A 20,307-nucleotide genomic window follows, 5' to 3' on the forward strand; every position below is an offset into this window, starting at 1 on the left:
AGGAAACCCTCTCATACTATATATTTTCAAAAAGCAGAGAATCTAAAGTCTAGCGTGGCAATAGTATACTCGAATCATGAAGGGGTATATATATATTCGGGGTAGAAAATCTCAATTTTAGCATTAAAAATAAAAATTAATATAAGTAAAAAACATAACTATTTTCTGAAATTTAATATTTCATTTGAAACAAGATTATATTTAGATAAAAAACGACTATTTTATTTTGCATTGTCGATCCTTATTCTAAAATGGCGGGCGTTGAAAGACTGACACTAAAAAGTGATTAAAATCATGATAAGCAAAATTAAAATGCCTCTTATTCCAAATGTAAAATATCTATTGCCAAACAAAAGAGCTGTTGTGTCTTAAATAATATCAAAAGAACATAATGTGAAAATTTCAGAAAATTTGACCAAGCCAGATCTAAATTATTTGGAAATTGGGAGAAAAGAGAAGCCAGGAAGTAGGATGATTTGCATAAATTTGCATAAGTTTACACTTCTTTCTCACCCAGCTTACGACTGTTTACAATAAAAAGTACAAGCTAAAATCTAAAAAGTGAACCCAACCAATTTTTTTATCTTGGGTTAACAAATTACTTAATCTTTGCAGAAAAGTGATTTTGTGCAAAATACGCTGTGTTACGTGCAGCGCCACCTTACTTCTCAGGTTTAAAACATTCAACCAGTGAATGTTGAAAGACTTGTCATATTGGATTCAAATGCATGATTATAATTTTGTTTAGATTGTAAGTTCTCCACTGTTTTACCGAAAACCAAACTTATCGCAAAAAGGGGACTTCAATGGGGTGCATACAGTTGTTCTAAAATTCAGGAATTTTCACTGATAAGGAGAAATTTCAAAATTTAATTGTCTTAACTGTGCATAAACCATGTTTGTAGTATGCTCACATAACCTAACACTTTTCTATTCACTAAATGTACACACAGAAAGGAAACAGACTAAATTTTAATTGGTATTTTAATATGCTAACCACTGAATCGGATTTTATATCTTTTGGATGCATTAATGGCATTATTTTTAGCTGTTTTCTGAATTTGTAATTTCCTGTTTCCATCAGTGTTAGACTTGAAAAGATTCAGGTGCCATATTTTCACAAAGACCCTCGTTTTTCTCCAGGGTCTATGATTTTCAAGACCTTATGAGCTAGGTGACAAACAAAATGGTACAGATTGATTTTCACAATACTGATGATCAACATTTGATAGAGGGCGCTATAGCGACTGGATGGGCGATGGGCCTGGGATTTATGCAGATCCGACTATAGAAAACGCAGAAATGTAAGGCAAGGGCAATTGTCAAGCTGTTTGCGAAATGTCAAATGAAATCTGTTTTAACACGCATGTCACGACTGTTACAAAGTGCTCGCTAAGATGTCTGTCACGTATATGGCTGTGAGCAAAAATTATGGAAAAGGTATTCGGTAAATTATACACAAAATCCGTTTCTTCATGGACTAGCTGGTGGATGCTTACATATCTAGATGAGATTGCCAGATCAGACTGGGGAGCCCAGCACGACATGATTGGCCGTGGGCGTCTTTTGTTATGTCTGTGATCATGCAGCGAGGGCTAAGCAGGCTGAGCCCACAGGGGCTGTCTACATGTCCGTCCCCAGGGGTGGGTAGGTGTTTCGATGTATCGCTAATAAAGATATATTCTACCAACCTTTGGTGTTTCGGTCTTAACTTGGCACTGCCCTTGACAATCTTGCGTATACGTTTTATCAACGTGCTGCGTCTATTATCTGATGAGTTTGAGTGCCTAATTAGCCAAAGTAATCAAGGGTAAATTACTAATCTGTGGACGCTCTCACCAGATTATCACCGGATTAAATTTGACAAAGTCAATAACGAACGCACCAGCAAGGTATAACTGAAGACTTATACCTTGCTGGTGCGTTCGTTATTGACTTTGTCAAATTTAATCCGGTGATAATCTGGTGAGAGCGTCCACAGATTAGTAATTCACCCTTGATTACTTTGGCTAATTAGGCACTCAAACTCGTCAGATAATAGACGCAGCATGTTGATAAAACGTACTATACGCAAGATTGTCAAGGGCAGTGCTAAGTTAAGACCGAAACACCAAAGGTTGGTAGAATATATCTTTATTAGCGATACAACGAAACACCTACCCACCCCTGGGGACGGACATGTAGACAGCCCCCTGTGCTGAGCCATAGAGTAATCAGCTGTGTGGGGAAATTCAAGCCTGTCAAAATGTTTCTGTCACGACTACTCTCTTCAAGGGGAGAAAAAATATAAAAGTGTACTTTCAGCATTTTTAATATTCAAGCTGCCTATCTGTGATGTTGTTCTGTATACAGTGTTTCAGTGCACCATTTTGTGTATTCCTCCTGAAATTTCAAAAGAACTAGTCCTCAGCTGGTCAAAATTGTGAGTACATGTAATGTCCAATCATGATAATGATGTAACTACTGAGTTCAGTCCGGACAAGAATTAAATTTCCCAACATTGTGTATTTTAGGATACTTTTGATTTAGAAGGATAAAAAATGTTGATGCTTTACAGAAAAAAAAATAACAAAAATATTGTCAACAGTTACAGCTAATATTCCTGCAAACTAAAATTTTCAAGAAATTGGCGATTTTCTTTTTCCAACTTGGTAAAAATTCAACTGAGATGAAATATTTCTGAAGTTTGGCTTGGGGGGGTGTTCTCCTAGTAAATAGAGGTCTACATTTTCACCTCAATTTCCCATATTACAAATGTCCCTCTTTGTTATAGAGAACAATGGATTTGTACCAAATTTTTGCAGGGAAGTGGGTCAATGGCATCTAGTTACATCAGAGATTTCTTCCGAGTTTCAATGTTATCAGTTTCTTAATGTCCTTTTTTTGTCATGAAGTATGTACCATATCACATGCTTTTACAAATAAGAATATAATGTAGTGGCGTCGCATGCAATGAGCGTAAATTATAAATAGACTAAACAGCGAATTCGAGTTGATCAGAGCACATGTAAATTGCTGTTTAGTGGTGAAAAAGGGTTGTGGGTTTTGTGTGTAGTGATAATTTTGTAGCTATTTCACATTATTATTACTGAAGGTGATAATTAACAAACCACAGGGCACGACATCATACACTATTGATAATTTTAATTATCAAACTCATTTGATACATGCACAGTGACATTATTAACATTTAACATTAACCATAATTTATATCAAAATATAATTGACAAGACACAATGGAGTGAAATCAACTGATGACTGAATGGGCATGTTGCCCATTATTAAAGAGTCAGCAACGGTGACTTTCAACAATTTTTTTTCACTGTTTTTGTTTTGCATGTCAGTAACAAGTTCTTGTTCAACTCCCAATGCATGCCGAAACATACATTATTGAGCTTGTCCACACAGCATGGACAGGTGTTAAATGTATTTACTGACATATGAATTTCAGTCAGGACCAAAATTCACTTGTCAATAATAATAATGCAATGTACACATGTACAGGCTGAGTTGACAAGCTCAATACTGTGAGTCTGTGTATCACTGGGGAGTAGACCAAGAACTTACTGTTGACATACAAAACAAAAATAGTTAAAAACAAACTATTGAAAGTTACAGCTGCTGGTCCAACAAAGAGAACTGAGAAAAATTATAACTGCCACACAGAACTGAAATCAATGATAAAACTTATCAGGAGATTTATGTCTGTCAGAACTTCAAACAAGCTCTTGAAAAGAAACAACACGTCATATTTTTTAAAATAATACATTTGTCAATATTTTAGCAAGCAGACTTTTCTCGGCACACTGCTAATCCAGGTATTTGATAATGGTTTGTGGAAATGCAAAAATGATTAAACATTGCATTTTTTTAATTTCACAGGACTACATGGTGTTCCACGACAGCTCTGAACATTTTGCACCGTAACTGGGGTTCAAGTAAGAAAAATCATGTGAAAACTGGCCAATTCTGCCTCGTCCTTTGTAATTTTGTCCAGAAAAGACAGAAGTCTGAAACAAGGTATAAGGCATGTTCATAACAAACACTGTTTAACACTGTTTAATGGACAATGCAAATCGCTCATTGTGGCTTGCTATATATATTTTATATTTGGTTTATCAGGTAATCCACCATTTGGATAACATTTTGGCATGAAACACAAAATCATGATTGAACTGGAGAAAGTTGATGACCTGTCACAGTCAGTGATAATGCAATTACATCAACAGAAACTGTTTTACACAGTTGGTGATTCCCCCCCCCCCCCCCTAAAAAAGTTTGCCGACTGAATGTTACATTATATTGTATGACAATATGAATCACACATTCTAGGGGAGGATGTCACATAGATGCACTGTGTGGGTGTTAAGTTCCACAGAAATAACATGTCACATTCTCACAGTATGTCCTTGAGGCAAATTTGAAATGAACTGGTCAAGGCGTGTATTCATCAGATTGATTATGGGACGTATGAGAGTGTTGCCGCCATATTGGATTGTGTGAGGTTATCTTTTACAAGCGCATTCAAGCCATCAAACATGACGTCTTGTCTGTGTGCCATTTGTTTTGAAAAACAAGTCATCGTAGATGACACAGTCCCCACTTGTTAATGGGTACTTTGATTACAAGTCCTCAGAGAGGATAGAGTCCTCTTCATGAATTTGGTCTGTGATGTCCTTTTACTAAGTTTGAATAAAATCGGTGAATAAAATCGGTTGAGACGTGCCCGTGTTTTGGCTAAGGACATGAAAAAATTGTAACAAAATGGCTGCCATGCAGCCATATTGGATCATATCATGAAACAAATTGACTTACATATGTATGACATAGGTTAATGTCCTTGTACCAACTTTGAATAAAATCGGTTGAGATATGCCCGAGTTATGGCTCTGTACATGAAAAAATCATAACAAAATGGCCACACGGCAGCCATATTGGATCGTATCACAAACCAAATTGACGTGCATGTCTATGACATTGGTCAATGTCCTTGTACCAACTTTGAATAAAATCGGTTGAAACATGTCTGAGTTATGGCTCTGTACATGAAAAATCATAACAAAATGGCCGCCTGGCGGCCATATTGGATCGTATCACAAACAGATTACCGTGCATATGTATTACATAGGTCAATGTCCTTGTACCAACTTTGAATAAAATCAGTTGAGATATGCCTGAGTTATGGCTCTGTACATGAAAAAATCGTAATAAAATGGCCTCCTGGCGGCCATATTGGATTGTATCACAAAACAAATCGACGTGCATATGTATGACATAGGTCAATGTCCTTGTACCAACTTTGAATAAAATCAGTTGAGATATGCCTGAGTTATGGCTCTGTACATGAAAAAATCGTAATAAAATGGCCGCCTGGCGGCCATATTGGATCGTATCACAAAACAAATCGACGTGCATATGTATGACATAGGTCAATGTCCTTGTACCAAATTTGAATAAAATCGGTTTAGATATGCCTGAGTAATGGCTCTGTACATGAAAAAATCGTAATAAAATGGCCGCCTGGCGGCCATATTGGATCGTATCAAAAAACAAATCGACGTGCATATGTATGACATATGAAGTAATCTATGTACCAGTTTGAATGAAATCGCTCGAGGCGTATCTGAGATATCTGCGTGAACGGACGGACGGACGCACAGACGGACGACGCACGCACGCACGCACGCACGCACGGACATGACCAAACCTATAAGTCCCCCGGACGGTGTCCGTGGGGACTAAACAAAATCAAACCAGAAGTATCAGGGCAATGAATGGTCATGCCAGACACTAAAGCCTTGAAATCTGTATCTTGGGGTTTTTTGGTTGCAGGGTCAAAGACAATACTGATCATGAAATCAGCATGCTCTCTTGAAGAAAACTGGAGAGTGGCTATTTAAAAATACGCCCACAAAGCCAACAAGAAAGAGCTTGAAACAGTGAAGTGCTTGATACATCAGAGTATCCCCAGGCCTGGATGAATATCAGCGCCCGGGGGTCATCTCCAGAATCACATTTTGCTCAGTTTATGGTATGTCAGGTTTTGATATCTCTGATCTTTGCAACCGTGATAAAACTTTATTTGCTGTAAAGTACGCTATGATATGTACCAGATGTCTTTTATGGTAACTTCCATAGTATCACAAAATACAGGTTTCTAGCTGTGGCCAAGTACCGTTAAAGTCATTTTATAAGACGCATCTGCATTATAAGTCACACCCTCGTTTGATTGACTTGAGTAGGATGAAATCCTTAAATTTTCAAAAATGGAAAACGTATGCATTATAAGTCGAACCCCTTTTCCAGTACAGCTGTCACACTACCAGCCACCATTGAGGTTGGCTCTATTCATCAAAAGTTGAAACTTTGTTATTCCTTGGGGGTTCAATAAAATTGTATCACTTCATATGTTTCTCAACCATGGGCAACCACATCCTCCAAAAGAGAAAGCAAACTCTTCTTTTAATTATGTTTTAAAGTTTTTTATTCAATATAGGCAAACTTCTATCAGTAGGCCCCCCCACTCCTCGAAAAAAAATAATCCGAGAATTTCCATGTTACTACTGGCACGCCCCCTTTAAAACTGCAAAAAGTACATATAAGTTGCACCCCAACTCTTGAGAAATAATTCGGGTTCAAAATTTGCAACATCATAATAAAAGACGCGTCTTATGAAATGACTTTAACGGTATATTGCAGACCAGCTCTGCATAGCTGGGCTATGTTACCGGCTGTAGGCCTCCAATAGCCAATAACACACAGCCATACTACACAGAGTTTATTGCAGACAAGATATTTTCCGTCAGGACATTGAAGGGGGAGACATTTGTGTCGACTTTGCTGAAGGAAACTGAATATATAAAATCTTTGATTAAGGAGAATAAAATGGGCTATTAAAAGTTGACCACTGTCTATTTGAAACTCAAAGCGGTAGCCATTCTCTCGTTTAGTTTCATGAACATAAAATGATACACACATACCCTGCAGAGTTTAGAGAAATAACTTCATTTCCAATTTAACATGGGAGGAAAAGTATGACAAGCCAGAAAGTTTTTGAAAATCTGTCCCTCCACTAAATTCATCAAATGTTCTTCGGAAATGTGCATTCACATCATAGTACGCTTACGGGTGTGCGTCTAGTAGCATCAATGCATGCCAATTGTATTTGTGTTTTGAGTTTTCTCTGATAAAACATGCAACCACAGCTGTACAGAGAAAGACAAAACCCTAGCCCTACCATTGCAAACAACTGAAACATGATGCAATATGCTTATTTAGGTCAAACAAAAAATATTTACTCATTTCAAGTTACCCACCCTACCCTATTTTAAAACCCTCAGACCCTGGATTTGTTTTCCATTTTTCAAAAGTCATGCACGATTTTGCCAAATTTGCTGTTTGGTTAATGCGTCACACCCGTTTAAACATAAAAAATGAAAAAGTACTCTTAATTTTTCTCCTTTACATACGTTAACAGATGCACATACCATGCGAGGCAGGAGCAGGGAAGGGAGGCCAACAGCTTATCTAGATTATCAGTTGTTTGATATGGCGGTATGTGACATGATACCGGTATCAGGTTGAAAGTGTGAAACTACACGTACGTATACGCGCCCTATGCACTATTGCTCCGTGCAAGACAGACAGGGTTTTGTACAGCAATGCATGGCCTGGCACTGGAACACTCAGTGTTCTGTGGATGTAAAATAAGCCCTCGCACCCCTGAAGTAACGGCCAATTGAAGAAGTTCTCTGTATTGCGTCACTCATCTGTACAATGCCCTGCATACTATCGCATCCCCTTTTCTGTTGAAATTCTTGACGGGGAAAGTTGGCTTACCCAGAATATGTCTGTTTTTTCAGTGCAATACATTTGATCACAAGCCAAAAAAGCCTGACACACTGTGTAAGTATGTTAACTCATAGCTCCAAACATGATTATCCTGAGCTGAATTGCTTTGAGAGTGAGACTATTGGCCAAATCCAACACCATTGGACATGTTGCGTTCAGTCTGGGTGATGGATTTATATCATTCACATAACGTTTGAAAACAGACAATGCTTTGTTTAATAACTTGTAATATTTATGACCGGTGTTTGAGATAGATAACATTTTACGAAAACACAGAGATGACAGCTTTTTGATACAACTGTACAGTTATTTATATCATATTTGTTTTTTATATACATTGCTCTAGTCATGGTACCTATCTGGCAAAGTTACAAGTTCCATCTAAGTTCCATCTAGCGGCAAAAAAAAGGAAAATTAAAAATGAACTGTAGACATCCACAGGAAAGGTTGAAAACCTGCATTTGCCATTTGCAGCACTGTGTTAAGACCGACGTCTCGGTAAACACGCAATCGCTAACTGATATGTTGTCTCTGTGACCTCATTTCATCAAAACACATCATTCATCAACCTAAATACTGACCTCTGACATTTCACCTCTGACCTGCAGGTGCTGAAGATCAATCCCTTGACTTATCAGAGAGGGACACTGATGGCGTAATTTAGTTACTGAAGATTAGCAGAATTCTGCAGATTGCTGTTGAGCAGTATCAGAAAAGAGCAGGAAACAAGAATTTTTTTCTTTCTTTTGACTGCCTGATACAAACTGAAGTCTATCCACTATTGTACAAGACTTAGTCCATATTTGTGAGACTATATTAACAGTACCACATTCCATGGAAAAATATTATTTACTTTTGATTGTATACTATACAATAAGCTTGGACAGTGACTGTAGAAATATCACTTGGTCATTGCACATGTGTTTTTGTATCTATCAAATGTCTTTCTGAATATCTGGTATTTTCTCTGACTCTGCTTTTATATACTCGGCATCTTCTGTTGAAGTCTGTGATGATGGACTGTTCTCCCCTGTGTCACCTGGGCTTACAGCGCCCTCAACGTAGCCTTGAGGCAGCTCATCCTGAACTTGGGTGTTGACGCAGTCACCATCTGATAGTCCTGTGTCCTTCTCCTCTGTCTCAGTTGCAGAGATATTCCTCAGCTCAGCATCTTTGTCCTCCTTACTGCCTTCTCCAAGGCCCTCGTTGTGTCTCAAGTCCCCACTTGGCACGTGAGATTCCTGCATTCTTGACAACTGATGCTTGACAATGTCCTGTATAATGGTGTCAAAATCGCTCGAGTGGTCGGATTCAATATCACGGGTACCACTGCTAGTTTCTACAGTTCCCTCAGGATCGTAATTTCCCCCGTCTGTGGAGCTGTCGGTCATTAAATCCTCGCCAATTTCAGCTGTAGTCTGTCCGCCTGTGTGTTTGGATCCCTGAGTGTACTCTGTGCCACCAACACTGCCTCCTGTAACGGATGCCTCACCGGGGGTCTCCTGTTCAACCTCTGGAAGTGATTCCTCCCTTCTGGCCATCATAGCCCTCCCGGGAGATTCACGCGGCCACTGCTGCCATCCGTCACGAATTCCAACATCCAACTGATCCTCATCAGTGGGGCTCAAACTGCTCGCCGTCGCGGTGATGTTGAAGCTGGTCATTTCGATTCCGTCGACATCTTCCGTGGAAGGCTTCCTTTCTCTTTGCGTAAACCGTGTCAGTGAATCCTTGGCAATGTCTGTGATCCGGCTTTTCCCCGGTGATGACGACGCACCCTTTGCATTGGCCGGATTCACATCAATCTGCGCTTGGGACTTCCCGAAACTAAGCCTCTGGGTGTTTTCCGCATTACTCTGAGAATAGCTTGCGCCCTCAGAGCCCGCAGATGCATTGCTCAGGCTTCGTACTCTTTCTGTGGACGTTGGGGGCAGTATTTTTGGGGATCCGCATTCATTATCAGGTTCCTGCCGATTGCTGAGAAGTGACGTGGGCGGTGCTTTGGCAGGTGACAGGCTCGGAGACATTGCCAAACTTTCAGAGTCCTGAATTGGTTCTTGTCCCTGCGCTGTTATACTTCTGTCGTGCTGCTGTGCTGTAGCAGCCCCTGTCTGTGGTCCTCTTTTCACATCGGCTACACTGGAGGCAAACGCTGAGGGCGCTGTTGCCTCAAGGGCCTGCTCCACTTCAGGTGATGCTGATGCAGCGGCTTGTGGCAAGTAACCATGAGAAGTGGGCTGAGATGAAGAAGGGCGTACTGGGACGGGAGCTGACATTCTCATACCTGATTTGAGAAAAGAATTTGTAAATGTGTTATCAGTTTCATAAAAACCTCATCTAGTACACTTTCTGTCACAAATACTAAGCAGATTTATTTGAAATTCACAGTACGAAAAACTCGCAAAAACACACTCATGTCGGTGACTGCTGTGAGGTGCTGTAAGGTGCAAACACTGATAATAATAGTTCTGTTTGGAGTAACAATAAAATTTTTGACGTTGTGAAACTCGAATTGGGTTGTAATTTCTTTTCATTGCCAAAGACATTTCTGTTGCTAACCTTGACCTTTTACCTCACATTTCATTTCTCAGTGGGTACACATGAGATGTAGATCAACAGTAAAGAGATATTAGACTGTTTCTGACAACAATTTTCGAATGGATGTTATTACAACATGAACAATTCTGACAAGATAAACTAAGAAGGACTTTGACAGGTGTAAATGTTTGGAGGAAAGCAACATTTTTCACCTACTTCACTGATTTAGGTGGAAATGTCAATGTCACATCGCAAGGAAAGAACAACTAGCTTTGCTCACCCATGCTGCTGGCTGGAACTTGTCTCACAAACTCCACCGAATGTCTCTGACCAGATTCAAAGTTTGGCAGTTTCTCCGCTGAGGCAATGCCTGGCTTCTTGACATTTTGTTCTGGCTGTTGTTGACCTGATAACCTGCAATGGGTCAAAGGTGAAAGGTGAAAAAACAAGACACGCTGACATCAAACACTGCTGCATTTCACAAAGCTAAAAAGCATCACGTCTGATGGAAATTAACACATCTGAGCAATGCTGTTTGTTTCCTGTGCAATAATGCATTGATGCGGAATGAACTTAGGATTACTTTTCACTGGGGCAATGCCACGTTCATGTCATGTGTGTCATATTTGTAGTGAAAGGTTCATTAAAATTCCATCACGCAAAACATTTCAGACCTATTAACACCTTGATAGGGTCTTCTCCAACCAGCTGTCTTGCCCCCCTAGATAATCCCCAGACAATAAATGTCTGGCATTGTGATGTTAATTTTTTACTCCAAGCACACACCTGAGAAAATTTACCAGCAGTATTTAACAGGTGATAAAACTATTGTGTAGCAATGGTGTAAGGGCGAAAAAAAATTGTGTAATCTATTTCACCTCTGCACCAGACTGTTTGTGGTGTTGAGTAGATGTTCTTTTCATGATGGGAAAAGGGTTGTGTTCAGAGATCCTCTACATGGTATCAGGGTAAACCTAATGATTCTCCTGTCCATGCTTAGAAGTAATGCATACATTTTCTGGAGTACAATGTCATCACTAGTCCAGCAGACAATATGTAAGGTAGTGAGTCCTTGAACGGAGAAGAATAACAAGTTATGCATATTTAACTTGAACAAGATTTTACCTTCTAAAACCGTGGTCTGAGTATGCCCTGAATGGCTGTGGTTGTTGGACAGCACTGGCCGGCACTGCCATGCCTGGATGTGAGGAGACGTGTTGTAGAGGCCCTGGGTACGTCGGTGTTTGTGGTGTGCTGGGTAAGCTTTGCATTGGCAGGTCCAGCAGGGTTCCTATACATTCCATCTTCCGCTGTCGTGCCCTGGTACGACCTGTGAGAAATTTCACAACACTGCTGTATGAAGCATGGCAAAGTATTGACCATCTTTTTTTTTTAATTTTTAAAAGATTTTTACAATGAAGGGTGTTTGGAGATTGGTGCCTGCTTGAACTTTCTTGTAATATTTGTAAATATCTACAATGGCTATGGCATGTTCCTATTTTCTTTTTATGACTCTATGGTTGTTCTTTGACTGACTCTTCTCATAACACTGTAATGATATTGCGGTGGCAAAACTGACATTTTCTTAGCAAATTTTAAGAGTAGAAGGGTCTCCATTGTGTAACATGGGCTGTTTTGCTTTCAAAACCATCACCACTTCTGAGAAAATTGCACACAACAATGCAAATAATAAAAAAAAGTTTTGTTGGAAAGTATCGCTGTATTTGAGGTCCCTCACCTTTGGTGAGTCTCTGCTTAGCAGCCATGCACCTGATGTGATCGTCAAAGATGAAGCGTGCCGCCAACAGTGGAGTCGGCTTCACGTGGGCACTGTTTGCCCTCTTGTGAATGGTGACCCTCAGTGACCGACTGTCTTCCTTGTCACCTGTCACTTCAACATCCTGTGAAAGACAAGATCAAGTGTAGATGTAGCACACTGTCCGTACGATTTCTAAACCTGTCATCCCCCATTATCCTGTACACAGGTCTACAGTCGCCGCGGTAAACAAATGGGCAGGTTGGGCAAAATCATGCTGGTGACAGGGTTAAGGAAAGGATGACACATGAAAACAGTGACACCACTTTTCTTGCTTTGATATGATTTTATGTTTTGGGTATAAAGTTTGTCACTCAAAAAATAAAATTTATGACACACGAATGTCAAATACAACAAATTTGTCTGTATTACTATCACTATAATATGATATTTACTAATAGATTAGTTTTTCCTTCTCAGCTGGTTCATCCACAACTTTTCTGTTGTCAGATTAACATGGATTATTATTCATCAGACCAAACAACTAGCCCCTCTCAGATTCCAATTACTGCCTTTCCAGTATATGTTGGCACATGAGTGTAGCAATGATGTTGGAGGCAAGGATGAGGCTGTGGTGTAGTTTTGTGCAATTAGGGTGGTTCTGATCTGTGCTTAGAAGCTACCAAACACATTGTCACTGTATGATATAAACTTTACGCTATAATGCAGAGTTTGCTGTTTTACATCTGGACATCCTACCTGTAATGGCCCGGCAAAGGAACCTACGCCCCATCCCAACTTCTTGGAATCTGGTTCAACGAGTATCAGTTGTAGCGGGTCGATCACCAGGAAACGTCGCTGTCTTTTTGGGCTGAGAAATTAAACAAAAAGTTACAATACAATACAGCTAAACTACACATTACGTTGATGGGCATAACATTGCTAGGTGCTTAACCATTTGAGCACTACAATTTGGTTCCCGCCAAAATTTTAGTGCAACATTTTACCAATTTTTATGAATTTTTCTGTACTTTTTTTATAATTTTTGACCAAATGGACATCACATTTCATTGGTTACATTTTTTTCTCAACATTTTGGCAAAACTCTGAAAAAAAATTGACCACGGTTATTTTATAAAGGGACAAAAATAGACTTTGGCACTCAAAGGGTTACCGGTAATTCCACAATCACACATTATGTAGGGTAGGTTGCATCATGATGAAAAATTATATTTAGCATTGGAACCCATCATGTCAACTCACTTGTATATACAGAATATTACAGTCCAGTATTACAAGTAAATAAATAAATCATTAAAAGTAGAATGTTGCAGTCTAATATGCTTGAAGACACATAGCAAAGGTACCTTTTAAGAATATCACAAATTCTAGGACACTGGTTCTAGTTGGGAGTTCTCAATGTGTTATTGGCAGCATACAAGGAGCAACACCTGTGAAAATATTCTATCCATGGTATTTCCTTCCCATTAAAACCCTTCCATCCCCAGACTGGGATTAGACGGATCTAACTTCATGACTGACATGTAATGGTTAAACCACAAACTTGGAAAATGTAGGGTAGATGGGTCAGAAAACTATTTGATCTTCATGCACAGCTTTTGTGTTCAACCCTTTACTGTTAGTGTTACCCTACATGTACATACCAAACACACTATGAACATATTGCAGGATCTGAAAATAATTTTCCAGCACTCACAGCATACCGGTATGGCATTCATTGTGGCAGCACAAATTTCCGGCATTCAGGGAATAAATTTCACTTTGGAAAATGAACTGGAAGCTTTATAGCAAATTACATTTAAGCTTTCCTGAGGTGCAACTCAACATGTTTTTCAAGTTGTAACATGACCGTTCGGAATCATGGATGAAATTTGTCTTTGCCATCACAGGACTTAAGGTTATTCCCTTGGGGGTCACAAATCTGTTTTCCAGGATACCATGCGGGGCATGTTAGCCGGATTAGATCAGATGACAATGTGTAGAACTGGTAAATTAAAGAAGAGATTACAGAAGAGATAACTTACGTTGTCACCTTGTCCTTGTGAATCACAGTGCAAGCTATGAGATCTCTGTTATCTGAGAACATGAGTAGAGAAGGTATATAAGGATCAGGACTGGAGGCGAGAAATCACACGAGTACAAACCCATTGCTAACATTTTGATATTTCCCTGAGAGAATACATTTTCGATCAGTGTGACATGTGATTGGAAGTATTTTTTTATTTAGTGTTCTTTACAGTTTGGGAAAGCAACGTAAATTTTACATAACAATGTACAATTTACAAATTGTATTGTTGTGAAACTGTGTTCAACTCAGATCCCTGAAATACCTATGTGGGGAACACTGTTATTACAGTGATTATTTAAGAATAGTTATTACAGTTTAATATGATCGAGGTTTTACAGGGCTCTCTACTTTTCATATATAAAATCTTTTTCACTAAACTAGATAACACAAAGACTATTTTTTACACCACTCATTCACTGGTAAATGTCTGCATAGTCGTGTACCTACCCTAATGTTATGAAAATTTTCACCGAAATCAATCATTGAAAAAAGGAAACAATGGTTTAAGAAAAATCGAGCTATGGAGCTATTCACAAATTTCCCCTTTGCTCAACATGGAACCAATTCTAAACGCAAAAGGAGGACCCACTTGACTTTACAAGCAGAAAGAGCAAGTGGCAATTATGGCAGAATGCGCCTTGAGACAAGAGTTTTTGACACTTGAATATACACATTACTATTCTGGTCTGTGCTTGTGTGGATTCACTAGTATTTTGGAGCAAGTACAGGAAATATAGTTTTTGCTGTCTTGCTTTTGTGAAAATCCACGTTTAAATATTGGTAAAGCTTTGGAAATTTGATTCTTTAACACCAAAATTGCAAGGTGACCCTGATTTTTTTGTTTTCTTGATTATGGAAGTGAATAGTTTAATGTCGCCTTGAGGAAAGTTTGAGCGAGGGTTTTAAACTCTTGAATTTTGAGACATGTATTACCTTACAAATGTAAGTTGAAACTTAACCCTTTCACCCCCAGTTCCCTGTATACAGGTCCAACATTACCGTAGAAAACAATGGATTTGGGACAAACCATGGTGGTGAAAGGGTTAAAAACTGCTTTCCATTGGGACTGTTGACAACGATGCAAAAACTTACTGAGATCTAACTTGTCTGCAATCTTGACGAGCTCCTCTTGTTTAGTCAAAGGCAGTCTCGTCTCCTCTTCTCCGCTAAGTGTCAGAGACAGATCCCGGAGGAGGAAAAACACACGGATCGCCTGAAGCCAAGACAAGGGATTATCCATATTGAGTGGGTGATTTTCAATAGCTTACTCAGGGGAAGGCGGAAAACATAAGCCGCTCAGTCGCCAAATTTCCTGGAATTCTGACAGGGCACAAAAGTGCGGCTGTTTTCGAGTTTCATTGGGGAAAAACACCAGATGTTACAATTCTACACCAAAAGATTACACAGCGCATCGGCTGATGTAACTACAGAGCAAAGAACTCAAAAACTTTCATATTTACAATAACTTCAGTGACTGCGTTCAACTCTCAGTATCTCTTTACAAACACACCTTCGGCGATGTAAACAATCTTCTGAAATTTCATCAGGGTGATATACTTGCATACAATCCAACACAAAGTGAACAGAAAAACATCATTTGGGCGGATAGCATTGCACCTTCAAAGGGCCTAAACTTTGCCTACACTCTCATGTAATGTAATTTACCCTCTTTGATGTCTGGCTGTGTGCATTATCCCAGTGGCACAACTTGTATACACAAATCATCACTTCCAAAAAAAACCATGGGGAGGGGGGGAGGGGGGTCAATCGTGCCATTGTGGATGAGGAGTCCCCCCCCCCCCTTTATTTCATCAATACTTCAGTTGCACAGCATTCTCAAGGATTCTCAGTTGCATCTTATATGTTCCATATACAAGAGATGTGGTTCAACTAGGTGAACAGCACTGTTTTCATTACTGGTGTTCACATGATCATGGCGACGATTGACCCGGTGACCTTCAATGTAAAGCTATGGCGACACAGACTCATCAACTAAAAGTGTATCTGGGTTGCTGTGATTGATGACTTCCACAACTGGGTTAACGAATGGAACACACTGCAAACACTTCACGGCACTACATCGATTGGACTCCCTATCCTTTCAAAGATTGTTGTCTACTGACAGATTGAACTATGGCCCAACCCTAAAAATGTATCAACATAAGCATTAGGTTTTTTAAACATTTTTTTTTTCACATCCTAACCCAACTTTGATTTGCGACAATGCCCGAGTTACCAGTACGGTGTAGTTCTTTTCTGAGATTGCTCGCTGAATATCACTGTCATCATTGAATCATTCCCAAACAGCTATCAGCTACACCATAGACTGAATTTCAGACTTTTCAAATTGCTGTAAATAATTAATTCTACCAATCAGATATGACCTTCTGAACCGCTGCACATCACTAGCAGGCCTATTACGCAGCCGACTGATTACCTACCCGCCGTGTCCGTTCTAGGTCTCCAGAGGGCAGCCTTTTGGCAAACTCAATACCGGTGAGGGGAGTCCCGGTGGGCGGCAGTAGAATTGACGCGTCCATCATCAGGAATTCAACATTGAGTGGTCTCATCTGTGGAAAGTAAGCCAACCAGGAAAATGTTAGAATATGAAGTAGGTCTCTCATGAATTAAACTCAAACTTTCATTTAATATGCCATTATGATCCCATAATTTTGCACTGAATAGAGGTAAAAAAAACTTGTAATAAATAGAGAATTTAATTTCTACACACACTTACCTGAAACAAGTTCGAGTGGAACCCAAAAATTATGTTCCACTTTTTATTTATGAATGTTAAAATGACTAATTGTGTCTCTTTCTAATGTTGCAGAGAACTTCAAACCAACAACATAATTCTTCAGAGTGAAGAAATAAAGCCTATACAAATGGTTCATCAAACCTTTGGCCCAAAAATAGTTGATACTACTGTATATTGTCTTGAATATCAATGTTGTGTGCTTTTAAGCACAAGAACAAGCAGTGGTTAAAGCATATCTGATTTTCATTCACATCAAGTACTTGACATACCTGCAGGTTTTTGTACTCGTCTTCAAACATGTCCAGGAAGAGTTCATCACCCTTGTAGAAATTCCTCAGCATCAGTTTGCTTTCTTCCCTCGCACCCTTTGAATGAAAGTGACACAAAAAAGACCTTTTTTCAATTCAACAAATCTCATTTTGAAAAATCTTCAAAATCTTGGCATTCAAAGCGGTCTCATGTTACATGCAAGAACTAACTACTTAATATATAACTCTCAGAAATAAAGGTTAAAGGGCAAAAAACTATGTTTTTCCAATATTTTTATTTTGTATATCAATTGCAAGTTCTTGTTCAACTCCGAAATGCATGTTGAAACACCCATTATAAGCTTGTCAACATAGCATGTATATGTGTAAAATGCAATGTTATTGTTTACAATTACATTTAAATTCTAGTCCGGACCAGAATTCAGTGAACAATAGCAATGCAATCTTGACATGTTCAGGTTGAGTTGACAAGCTGAATACCGTGTATATCAACATGCTTTGGGGAGTAGAACAAGAAATAATCGTTGACAATAAAAATGAAAATAGTGAAAAAATCATCAAAAGTTAGCGTGACTGGCCCTTGAATAAGTTTGTTGATAAAGAGACATAATCTGTTGACAAAAATACTGATGATCATGTTGGTTATAATGACAGTATTTAAACTGTTGATTCCATTCATTTAGGAGAAAGAGAGCGATAGAAAGACAGCGAGAGAGAGAGAGAGAGAGAGAGAGAGAGAGAGAGAGAGAAAGAGAGATGTCTCAGCAACAGTACACTTACCTCAACACATGCAAGGTGCATATCTTGCAGAAAGCATTTCTTGTCTCCATAGACAAGTTCCTTCAGCAAGATGATGGCCATGTGCAGGGTAGCTGGCCTGACTTTACTGTTGTACTGGCAACTCTGACTCATCGTCGTGATCAGTCGCTCCACTAGCTTTACATTGTAGTTGCTCTTGTCCTGAGTACAAGGAGAATGACGACATAAACAAATTACTGAAAGCTGATTGGTTAGGAAGAATCAAAACTTCAGGCAGTGTTGTGCTACGACAGGTTCACCATATGATAAAACATAAATGAGGGGCTTTCTCTTTGCATGCTTGACTATGTCTCACTATTTAGAAGTCTGTAAAAGAAGTTCTTATTTGTCGTCATACCGTGCGAGGTGCTACATTGAGTTTGACTGAAAAATAATGTTGGTACCTCCGCCTGAAACCACTACCAGGCAAAATGACGTTAACTTTGTCATTCTGAGAGGATCAACTTACTAGCAGAACTTTGCATACGCACGATTTTAATACAGTTTTCACCACACGGTCAGATCCTCTGAATTCTGTTTTGTTACTTATCAAAGCCACAAAAGGGCACACATGTATGATTCTAGTGAAGAATGGCTGAAGGAAGGGGGTGGGAGTGGATACCATACCTTTTGTACAGTGGTAAGATTCACATACTGTAATAGCTCTGGTTTGACTCCGGAGTTTGTACCCATGGCATAGAGAAGACACAAAGCGAAGAGAGCCTTGTAATCGCTATCATTACAACTCAGTGCATTGATGATGGCAGTCCAGTAGGGTCTGTAATAGAAGATAGGGAAACTTGTGTCTTATGGAATGCTACCGATATTATTCAGTACAGCTTTAAAACCTCCAACTTTCATCTCTTAAAAATGCCATATAACTGTACCTTATCACTCATACACTGAACAAGCTGAAAAAACTGCACAAAAGTGTGGAACATTTTGTTTTAATCAGCACTCCAAAGGACTCTGAGGTGGCTGGTGACAAAGGCAGTTATGTTCTACACACTGTACTTTGAGAGTGTAATATTGAAAAACAAAGGAATACAAAATATGACTCATGGTGGCGCTGTTCAACATGGCAAGCTGATTCAGAACTTGCTAAAGTCCTGAGAAGGATGTTGTTGTATAATGGCCAGCCTGTCAGCGGTCAAAAATTCATCTTGTAAAGTCAAGAAATTGTAGATTGACTGTTTTCATCAAGATTTCAGCTGTGAAGAACAGAAGGACCATGACAGCTACTTTTTCTGACAAAATGTTCCCTATGGTTTGCTGATAAGATTTGTAGATGAAAGTTTCGCCTTTTACCTCTCTTTTTGAGGTAGATCTTTCTTCTCTCTGCCAGCCACACCTAGAGATTTCTCTTCATCTGTGGAGTTCTGTTCATTCATTTTGTAGAAAACATGGTCTGACCCACCGCTGGGTGTATCTAGAAATGTACAAACAACACTAGGGATAAATATGGCAGCAATAAGCATAAAACCACAATAATCAGAGTACCTGAATGGAGTTCTCCATTTGCACATCATTAGAAACAGATTCATAAATGAGACACTCTTGTGCACAGATCCTTTATCACTTTGGAGGATGGTAACCAACTGATTGAATGATTGAATGTATGTATGAATGAATGAATATATGAAAAACCCTTACCAACTATATTTCTTGTTTGCGTCATAAAATCTTTTTTTTTGCCTGTTCTTTTTCAAAAATATTTTAGCACGGTACTGTTGTCACCATAGTAATGGTATGAAGACAACCACCTGACTCTCAACTTACACTGATTGCAAAACCATACTCTGTCATTCAGAGAGTATGTCAGAACACAATGTGGAGGGACCGCGGTCAGAATCATAGGACTGTGAAGTTTGATGTTTTCAAATTAATCCTCGTCACATGATACAACGATGGCTTGTGCAAATAACAAAATTCACATGGATCATGCATGTAAAAAAAGTACTTTATCGTTGAATGTTTTCTCTCACCCTCTGTACATGAATGTCAGCCATACAGTTTGGCATCAGTGTAGTGACGCAACGGGTCGACACAACATGATAAGCATTTTCCAATGCACAAAGAAGAGAATTACAAGATGATAATTCTTGTAATGAAAATGAGAGGACAGGAGGAGAGGGAGGAAGGCTGGCAGAAATCAAACAAAGAAACTACACACAGAAATCAATTGTGATTGAATTACAAAAAAAAGACAAATGTGTGCGCATGCACTGGCACATCCATCAATGAGATG

General features: G+C 39.1%; 1 protein-coding gene across 2 annotated transcripts in view; it reads right to left on the reverse strand.

Moving 5' to 3' along the window:
• Window positions 1–8,058: 8,058 nt before the first annotated feature.
• Window positions 8,059–20,307, reverse strand: part of LOC139151630 (protein CLEC16A-like) — a 31,686-nt gene continuing 19,437 nt past the window's right edge. For both annotated transcript variants that reach the window (XM_070724556.1, XM_070724557.1), the window contains exons 12-23: window positions 19,368–19,488; window positions 18,687–18,837; window positions 18,042–18,221; window positions 17,262–17,357; window positions 16,676–16,804; window positions 15,327–15,447; window positions 14,191–14,242; window positions 12,905–13,016; window positions 12,128–12,290; window positions 11,515–11,719; window positions 10,670–10,803; window positions 8,059–10,135 (exon numbers count right to left, since the gene is read on the reverse strand). In XM_070724556.1, the coding sequence (XP_070580657.1) occupies window positions 8,787–10,135; window positions 10,670–10,803; window positions 11,515–11,719; window positions 12,128–12,290; window positions 12,905–13,016; window positions 14,191–14,242; window positions 15,327–15,447; window positions 16,676–16,804; window positions 17,262–17,357; window positions 18,042–18,221; window positions 18,687–18,837; window positions 19,368–19,488 (2,813 nt within the window). In that variant the 3' untranslated portion in view covers window positions 8,059–8,786. The remainder of the gene's footprint in view (window positions 10,136–10,669; window positions 10,804–11,514; window positions 11,720–12,127; window positions 12,291–12,904; window positions 13,017–14,190; window positions 14,243–15,326; window positions 15,448–16,675; window positions 16,805–17,261; window positions 17,358–18,041; window positions 18,222–18,686; window positions 18,838–19,367; window positions 19,489–20,307) is intronic.

This window comes from Ptychodera flava, chromosome 15 (assembly GCF_041260155.1).
Source record: "Ptychodera flava strain L36383 chromosome 15, AS_Pfla_20210202, whole genome shotgun sequence".
In the NCBI taxonomy this organism is placed as follows: domain Eukaryota; kingdom Metazoa; phylum Hemichordata; class Enteropneusta; family Ptychoderidae; genus Ptychodera; species Ptychodera flava.